This window comes from Microtus ochrogaster, chromosome 24, assembly GCF_000317375.1.
Source record: "Microtus ochrogaster isolate Prairie Vole_2 chromosome 24, MicOch1.0, whole genome shotgun sequence".
In the NCBI taxonomy this organism is placed as follows: Eukaryota; Metazoa; Chordata; class Mammalia; order Rodentia; family Cricetidae; genus Microtus; species Microtus ochrogaster.
Genome location: NC_022024.1, coordinates 3,287,327 through 3,296,504, shown reverse-complemented (window position 1 = coordinate 3,296,504; position 9,178 = coordinate 3,287,327). Strand labels below are relative to the sequence as shown.

Here is a 9,178-nt window from a genome sequence, read left to right as displayed (position 1 = left end):
CTCTCTCTCTCTCTCTCTCTCTCTCTCTCTCTCTCTCTGCCTTCTTTCTCCCAGCATTCAGTCCAGTTTTTCCTGCCTACCTAAGTTCTGCCCTATCAACAGGCCAAGGCAGTTTCTTTATTCATTAGCCAATAAAATCAACACAGAGACAGAAGGACCTCCCACACCAACTGACCTGAGATTATCTATTCAAAAATCTAAAATTTTAGACAAAAGGTAATGCTCTAGGAAGGATGGTATTCTATTTTGAGGTGTAGGTACATGGGAACTAGTAAACATCTCTCATATATGTGTGTATGCATGCATGCACCCCTCCCGTACATACACCACAGCCTGTGTGTGGGGTCAGAAGTCATTTCTCTCCTTTCAAAGTGTGGGTTCCAGAGACTGCACCCAGATTCTCCTGTGGGCCATTTCACCAGCCCCAGGCATCCCCCCTCTTTGTGAAAACTGTGTTAAAGTCGTTCATAACACATCTTTAATTCTAAGTTCTCTAGACAAGGAAATAGAGTCAGTCAATATTAACTCAAATCCCTAATTTCTGATGTTTGTGTCTAATTCCTGTAATTCAGGGTTGAGCTGGACTTCCTTCTAGTCCTGTACCAGGAGAGATAGTATTGGCAATCACTAAGGAAAGGCCTTTATGAAGGTGTCCTGAGGTGATCACAGAGACTATGTCAAAATGAGGTCATTCTCACAAAAGGTGTCCAGCGCTTGGTCCTGTAGCAAAGACCACAGTCTCTCCCTGTTGTCATAGGGACCAGCACACTTCATGTCCACCTCCTCCACATCTGTCACCAGACTGTCTGACTCTGCCTTCCAAAGGCTTTGTTCTTGAGCAGACAGAGACACTGCTTCTCTCCTGGGATCAGAGGCCCGAGGAGGACTTCTCTGGCCCAGTCTTCCCAACCCCCTGCTGGCCAGCAGCATTCTGCCAGGGGCTTCAAGACAGTCAAAGAGGTAATCTTTCAAGGTTAGTCCAGCCAAGTCAGGGTCTCCTGGCAATATCAGAAAAGAATTCAGGTCAGAATTTTACCTCCAGAGCGAGTGGTAACCTGATGAATGACTCCACTAGGTAATAATCTTGAAGGGAACCATCAAGTCCGAGTTTACGGAAGTTATGGTCTCTGTCACTGCTGCTGTCACTGTTGGAGCTATCAGAGAGTCCTTTAAATTTGCTTTAGATCAATTATTAACTCATCTCATTAACCAAATCAACAGAAAGGTGACTATGCACAAATATGAAGAAAGTTTCAAAAGTTAAGCAATGCTCTAGCAAAGCTCCAAGCTTATTAATCTCCAGCAGACGACAGCTCCTATGTCGCTGCTGCTGAAGACACCCGTGTGTCACGGTGGGGCTTAGCCCATCTCTCTTCCCTGAGCTTCCAGTAAAATCGTAATACTAACCTGGTGACTGCACAGCGTTTCCTTGACAAAAGATTAATATTGCAAGCACAGAGAAGCGGGGTCCCTACTTACACACAGGTGTCCCAAGGCATGGTGGGAGGAAACTCTAAATGGCAAAGTAAATTGCTTTTCTCTTGGAAACTCTTTCCTCTTTCCCCTCATGCGCACGTGTAAAGCCGGGCTTTGAAAGTGCTTCGTGCTGCAGATCAAACGCTTCAGAGAAACTGACAGTAACAAAGAGCCCGCGTCCTAGAGCGGGCCGGCAGGGAGAAAGGCCTCCGGGACAGTGGGAAGCCCATCTGTGCCTCCATGGGGACGCAGTCTTTGTGTTTCTCAGGTCATGGGTGATCCCTGCAGTCGGGTTCTCGGTGGCTTCTCTAGGTTACCCTGGTCCTGTGCTCTCTGCAGGCCCCGTCCCTGAGCACTCGGGACTGGAAGGCTAAGGAGGAAGGACTCCCATGGCACTTGATTTTCCCCTTTGAACTGTTTTCATGAGCATCTTTGGAGTAAGGACCAGGGCGCTCAGGTGCAGTGTTTCCCTTAAGATAAAGAGCTGCATAGGCACCAAGAGAACTCTGAAGCACACACTAGAGATTCCATCCCGGACGAAATCACTAACAGCAGGGTTCAGAGATTTCTTCATCAGTTTGCTTCAGTTACTACCAGGTGTGCTGAGTGAGCCCAGCACACCACCAATTGACTAAGGGGGGGGTGGGCAGAGCTCGCAGGCATCTAAGGAAACAGTGCGTCACTGACAACTCCCATCCATCATCCGGGCCTCTAGCCGGGCTCGAAGCTGGAGCGAATGGGCTCCACGTGCGCTCACTCCCTTTGTCTGGTGTACTCTTGAGCCCAGACCCGTATACCTGAGAGGAAGCCTGCTTGGGAGGGTAGTCTTTCCCGAGAAACAGTGAGCATTGGATGGTAGGCACGGATGCGGTGGCAGAGGTAGACATGGACACCCGTGCTATGGTTTGTGACCTCCCGAGCAGGCTTCCCTGCAGCGGATCTCACCTTCCTAACACTGCCACACTTGGATACAGCTCCTCATGTGGTGCTGAGCCCAAACAAAATTATTTTTGTTGCTACTTCATAACTAATTTTGCTACTGTTAGGAATCAGAACATAAATATCTGCTATACGGGATATCTGGTCTGCGACCCCAAAAGTGTTGTGACCCTCAGGGTGAGAACCACCACTCGGGAGCGTCTTGTGGTAGACACCATGACATCACCTCTGGCGTTTGCTAGCAGACAGCTGTTGTTGTCTCCTAACGGTGGTTTTCTCTTTTTCCTTTACTTGTATCAGGAATACATTTTTGAAGGGAACTTCCCTTTCTGTCTAATCCAGACTTGCTCCTAATTAGCAAATACAAGGACATATTGAAAATCAGCTTAGTTCAACAGATTGAATTACTGTCATCCCCCAACCCCACAAAAAAGATGTAGGAAGTGAAGAGCACGTAACTTCTAACCGGCTTCCTGTCTGTCCTTATCACACTTTTTTGATAGGGAGGAATGCTCACAAGACAGTCAATGAATGGGAGCAGCATCGTTTATTTTGGCCAGCAAGCTGTGTTCTCCCAACAACTCAATGACATGATGTGCACACACACCCCACCTCTGTTTGTATATGCATGCTTCCCCTCTCTGATGCTGAGTGATCAAAGTAGCTGATCTGCACATGAAATCAGTAACTGTGCATAGTCACTGAGAATACTAGTTCCTGTTGGCCTGCTCCTTGAATGCGGTGCCAGACAGAAATAGGTGTTTTTCTATGTCCACAGGGCAAGCATATGGCGTTTTCCTGGTGTATCTTAGCTGCTGATCCCTGAATATTTGGTCACAGTTGTTCATAGAAAGGAAAAGCAATCTGAGCTGTCATCTTTGATATTGCCTAAACCTGCATAGACTGTGATAAAAAATAATGCAAGATTTGTTTTTCAGGCCTGTTTCATATTTTCCAGGCAATTGATCAAATCAGTTTGGGGTTCATTTTTAGTTCTTTAATAAACTGACACAATATGTTTTTAGCAATATAAGGCTGCACCTTTAGCACGAAGGTGCCATGAAGCCAAAGCTGCTATGGGTGCTGGCTGTTCAATAGTAACCAGAGGACCCTTTTGTATTGAGCTTAGCACCTCCAGAGGGCAAACTGAAAGTCCAGGTGTTTCTGTTGTGAGAGCATCCCCCATCATTTCTGTCTCCTTGTCCCCACTGCAGCTCTTCCCCAGCTCCCTGTGAATTCATATACCCTTCTTAATTTGTAAGTGTTTTAGCCAGGCGATGGTGGCGCACGCCTTTAATCCCAGCACTCGGGAGGCAGAGGCAGGCGGATCTCTGTGAGTTCGAGACCAGCCTGGTCTACAGAGCTAGTTCCAGGACAGGCTCCAAAGCCACAGAGAAACCCTGTCTTGAAAAACAAATAAAAAAAAATTTGTAAGTGTTTTATAAGCATCTCATTGAGCAGAATAGAATAAGTCATCTATCTATAAGCCCTTCCCATCGAACATTTACCTAAATTGTCAATCTTTCCTCCCTTGCCCACTTCCTTCACTTATGTTTCCAAAGCCACCAAGGAGGCTTCCCGATACCTTGATATTTTCTCTTTCCTCTGTCTTCTCTTCTTAGCTGATTTCTACTGGCCACACTTTATGGGTCACTGGTTTTCTTGTTTATTGTCGGTATCTCCTACTGGCAGATAAGTGCTCAGGGGCTAGGGATTATTGCCTGAATCTCCAGAATGCAGGACTGTGCCTGGCATGTAACAGGAACTCCATGGTTACCAGTTAAACACGTCAGTGGAAATCATTGACTAGCCATTGGTTTCTTTGCTGCATGATGAGTTCTGTGTTTCCAAAGCCTGGTGAAGGTGGTACACTGATGCCTCCATCTATCTCCCCGTCCCTGCTGAGAAGTGGGAGATGTGCGCATATGGTACATATCACCATCTAGAGCTCTATTCAGCTTCAAAACAGTTAGCAAAAGCGTTTATTTAGTAGCTAGCCTTTGTGGAGAAACTGGTCCGACGGCTGCATCCAACAACTGCATCCGACACTGCATCCAACATTGCATCTAACCACAGCATCCAGTCACAACATTCAACCACTGTATCCAACCATTGCATCCAACCACAGCATCCATCCACTGTATCCAACCACTGAATCCAACCACAGCATCCATCCACTGTATCCAACCACTGCCTCTAACCACAGCATCCAGTCACAGCATCCAACCACTATATCCAACCACTGCATCCAGTCACAGCATTCAACCACTGCATCCAACCACTGCATCCAACCACAGCATCCAGTCACAGCATCCAACACTGATCTAACCACTGAATCCTACCATAGCTTCCAATCACCGCATCTAGTCTTTTAAACTCAACATACAACAGTCCTTCCTTCTGCCTTTCTCCTTCCTTGGTGTTTTGATGAATAGCCTCTTCCTTCTCTGTATCTTTAGTTCATTTGGGGGTGTATGGGAAGCCATTGCATCAATCCACCTATTAGAAGCTAGGAAAAAGCAATTGTGTGGGCTGGGAACTTCCCACTTGCTACATTTGAAGCTTTGGTGACCATGATATAAATCTCCTGAGTCATGCCACTGCTTCATTGGGTTTCAAGAACATCCAGTGCTGATGTTAAGTTTTACTGCCCGTGAAAACCACCATCACCTCTGTCATGGCCAGTTGAGCAGTATCTTTTACAGTAGACATCTGCATATCTGAAACCCACCCATCCAAAGCCAAAAATCATGCCAGGGGGAAGAGATTTCATTCTTGTTTCTTACAAGGGGAGATCAAGGGTCAATTCAATTCAAAAAAAATTACTGCAGTTGTTTTCCAGCTGGCTGAGAGAGTTCACAGGTCACAACATACAGTGGCTCCTAATGATTTCTGATACACACAATTCCAGTGTTTTTATTCTCGACATGTGGTACAAAGCTTGTCTGAAAGCATCTCAGCAGCTATTGACAGTCAGAATAGAAATGGTCCAGGATGCTTTCCATCATTTCCGCACAGACCAGCCATCCACTCGGACTGTGTAGCGTGCATTCCCCTAGAGCCTGCTCTGTGCATGTGTCTGCCTTCAACATCCCTTTTCTCTTACAGTGTGGTGCTCATCTTGGACACATTTTTGATGATGGACCTCGTCCGACCGGCAAAAGATACTGCATCAATTCAGCCTCCTTGTCTTTCACTCCCACAGACAGCAGTGAGGCAGAAGGAGGCAGCGGCAGAGCTAGCAGCGGCAGAGCTAGCAGCAGCCCGGCATCGGCAGACAGAGCAGAGCTGTAGAATCCAGGAGCCTGGTGGGAACAAAGGGTCTTAGTGCACAGCTGATTGAAAAACCAAAAATGGTTCATCTTAACAGAGTTATTTTTTCAGAAGCTATAAGGGCAATTTATGTTATTGAAATTGTTCTCTCTCTCTCTCTCTCTCTCTCTCTCTCTCTCTCTCTCTCTCTCTCTCTCTCTCTCTCTCTCTCTCTCTCTCTCTCTCTCCAGAAGTTCTGTCTACCCATGTATTCTGCTGTTGACTAGATCATGATCTGTGTGGAGGTCTTGCAAATGGCGATAGCTTTGTGGAGCTTTTCCACAAGCTTCTGGGCAGCCTTGGCATTGTTTTCTTTCAGCATATAACTTCCTTTAGTTTTGATGTGGGCTCACCCCTTCTTACTAAGCGGTGGAGGCTGTTTGGTCTTCTAAGGAGAAACCGGAGTTTTCCTGGTGCTCAGGGGCAGGGAGCAGAGCTGGGAAGGGCAGAGCATCCAGACACGTGGCCTTATGATAAAGATGGAAGGATGTCTTCGATTCCTAAACTCTTTGGAAACTCTGAGCTAAGGTGTTTTTCTCACTAAAAGGGTGTGAAGGTCTAAAGTCGTTCCTTATGTTAGATTGTTGCCAGATCCGAGAGGGTTCTGAGGGTTGCCGCAGAGATGTAAACATTACCTCGTGGGCAGGTCCTTATTTTATATGATTTTCCTTTGAAAATAGAGGAATGTAAGACAACTGTAAAGTGCTGCACCCTGTTTTTGCCCACAGCTCACAAAGGATGCTTGCCCGTTGCCTTTGTATAAGCGTTTCTTTCCACCCCTTATGAGACCTACATCTGGGTGAACGTTTTAGAAGATTCCCCAGTGCAAAATAAAATATTAGGGACAACGTACTTCATGGAGGTGGTAGAAAAGAGAAAGATCGTAGAAGACCAAGTGTTCTTAAAGCCTTGAGGACTAAATAATCCCATGCTGTGCAAAACGGTCAATAGGATCTAACAGGTACCACACCTAAACCAAACTTCTACATAGCATCAGGAGGCCTGTGGGAAGATGCTGGGCATTGAGACAGAATAGTCAGGCCCAAGTTCCACACTTCACTGTGTGTACAAGGGACAAGCCATTTAGCCTCATTGTGCCTATAGCTTCATGTACACAATAGGACTCATATTTATAAAATATATCAATACTCTCAGGGCAAAATTACTATGTTGCTATACAATTAGGATCAGTATTGTAAAGTCACACTGATCTGGTTTAATTGTGTTAATGGCCATAGAGCAGGCATTCGCAATGGGAAGGAGCAGAGGTGGACTCGGTTGGTTGCTGTGGAAACAGATGGACCAAAACCCACACTTTTTTCTTACAGCAATATGGCAGGTTTTGCTTAGAGAGGCTCTGCATGGTTGCCTGAGGTTTTCACAGGGACAAACAAAGGTGGTATCTCACAAATATGCATCGTGACTTTGAATGCTGATACTGAAATTCGCCTCTAATACTCATGTTTCTAAATTTCTATGAAGACCAGCATCTTTCTTCATAAGCACTGAAGACAATGAGAAGGGACATATGACAGTCCTAGACACAGTAAACATGAAAAACTGGGACAAGGAGACATGGGAACACCATGTCCGGAAGCTTCTGGGCTTCTCTGGGTACCCCCTGGAGGTCCTGGCATCCTGGTGAGTCTTCATTGTCAGACAGTTCTAGAGAAGTTTATGCTCTTAACATGGACACACAGAAAAGTTACCTGAACATCACCCTAAGCCCAGGGCTTCCCCAGACTTGATGGGCTTCCCTCTTCTCTAGAAACAAGAGGGGGAATGAAGACAAAGCATTCAGACTACAGTAAGAGGCTTTCCAAAACCACGAAGGATCCCATGTAGGGTGGCTAAGGACAGACACGGGTCTCACATGGCATTGACACAGCTTAACATTCATCCTCCAGACACACACAGCCCTTTCTGTCCACTCCCATCTGTGTGGTGGCCTCCCCAGGGTTCCTTGGATATGAGCCACAGTGTTGGAGCAGACAGAGAGGATAAATGAGGAGCTCCTTCCTCCCCAGAGACTCTGGGTTGTTACTCTTCCTTCATTTTTATAGTACGATAGCATTACACACACACACACACACACACACACACACACACACACACACACACACGCACATACACCGTAATAATAAGAACTTTGCTTTCTAACTTTTATTGTTTTGTTTTTTAAAAAAGTCAGCTTTTTCCAGCACCAACTTTTAAAAATATATAATATCCATTGAAAGAAAAAAGAAAGGAAGGAAGATGTGTGCATACGGTTTAATCTCAGACTGCTTTTTGAACTTAAGTGGTATCAAATTTCAGTGTATTCCTGTCTTATGCTAAAGAAATATATTGCTAAAGTATCGGTGGGCAATAATGTCAGCCGTCGAGCGCCAGATTTCCTTTCAAAGGAACTGTGCAGGGAACTGTGGCAATGTGGTGAGGTGTGCGTGTCATCTGTGGGAGGGCTCACTTAACACGGGATGCACAGGCCTCCCTGTCTGCATCCCCAGCTCCAATGACACCATTGAGCAACCAGAGATTTGCTGGTAGGCAGGGAGTGTGTCCATATGAGGATGCCGAGGAGATCAGAAAGAGGCAGCAGTATCAATTGTATGCAGTGCACTTAAACTTTTCGCTTCTATGTACTTAAAAATCTCAATACAAATGGCATAATGATTGGAACAAAGCCTCCCCATGTTGTCTAAAATGTCTTGCTTTTGATATGAAGAGCGACAAGAATTAGCACCATTTGTTTTGACTCTTGACTTAGAAGGCTTTTTTAACAACTTTTCTCCAATAGTTTGAAACTTTTGAAAAGTGACATGAAACCTCCTTTTCCTATATTTGTTGTATACAGAAATTAGATAATAAAGTTTCTTTATTAAAAAAATGCCTCTCTTCTTAATTCCTGAAGACTTCTTGTTTGTTTATTTTGTGTATGATGTGCTGCCAGCAATATGCCTACAGGCCAGAAGAGGGCGCCAGATCTCATTACAGATGGTTGTGAGCCACCACGTGGTTGCTGGGAATTGAACTCAGGTCCTCTGGAAAAGCAGTCAGTGCTCTTAACCTCTGAGCCATCTCTTCAGCCCCCATTCCTGAAGACTTCTACTTTCTAGCATGACGGCCCACTTTGCAGTGACTACAGTAGACTCCCCTCCTAGCAGTGACTACAGTAGACTCCCCTCCTAGCAGTGACTACAGTAGACTCCCCTCCTAGCAGTGACTACTGTAGACTCCCCTACTACCAGGCCCTGCCCTTTATGCCCTAGGTGCTTCTCCTTTACTCTGGGCTTTGGAACTTGGGAACCCCTTGTACCCCCGGCCACAAGAATCCTCAGGTCCAAGGGAAAGGAGGACATTTATGTATTTGCGCAGCCTTCCCCTCTTCACAACAGAACCTTTAGCAGCTCGTGTGTGTGTGTGTGTGTGTGTGTGTGTGTGTGTGTGTGTG

The 9,178-nt window shown here is 45.8% G+C and overlaps 1 protein-coding gene across 2 annotated transcripts in view; it reads left to right on the top strand.

Annotated features, from left to right (window-relative positions):
* Msrb3 (methionine sulfoxide reductase B3) overlaps positions 1–8,604 on the top strand; it is a 120,851-nt gene extending 112,247 nt beyond the window's left edge. For both annotated transcript variants that reach the window (XM_005357922.3, XM_013350274.2), the window contains exon 7: positions 5,524–8,604. In XM_005357922.3, the coding sequence (XP_005357979.2) occupies positions 5,524–5,709 (186 nt within the window). In that variant the 3' untranslated portion in view covers positions 5,710–8,604. The remainder of the gene's footprint in view (positions 1–5,523) is intronic.
* The last annotated feature ends 574 nt before the right edge of the window (positions 8,605–9,178 follow it).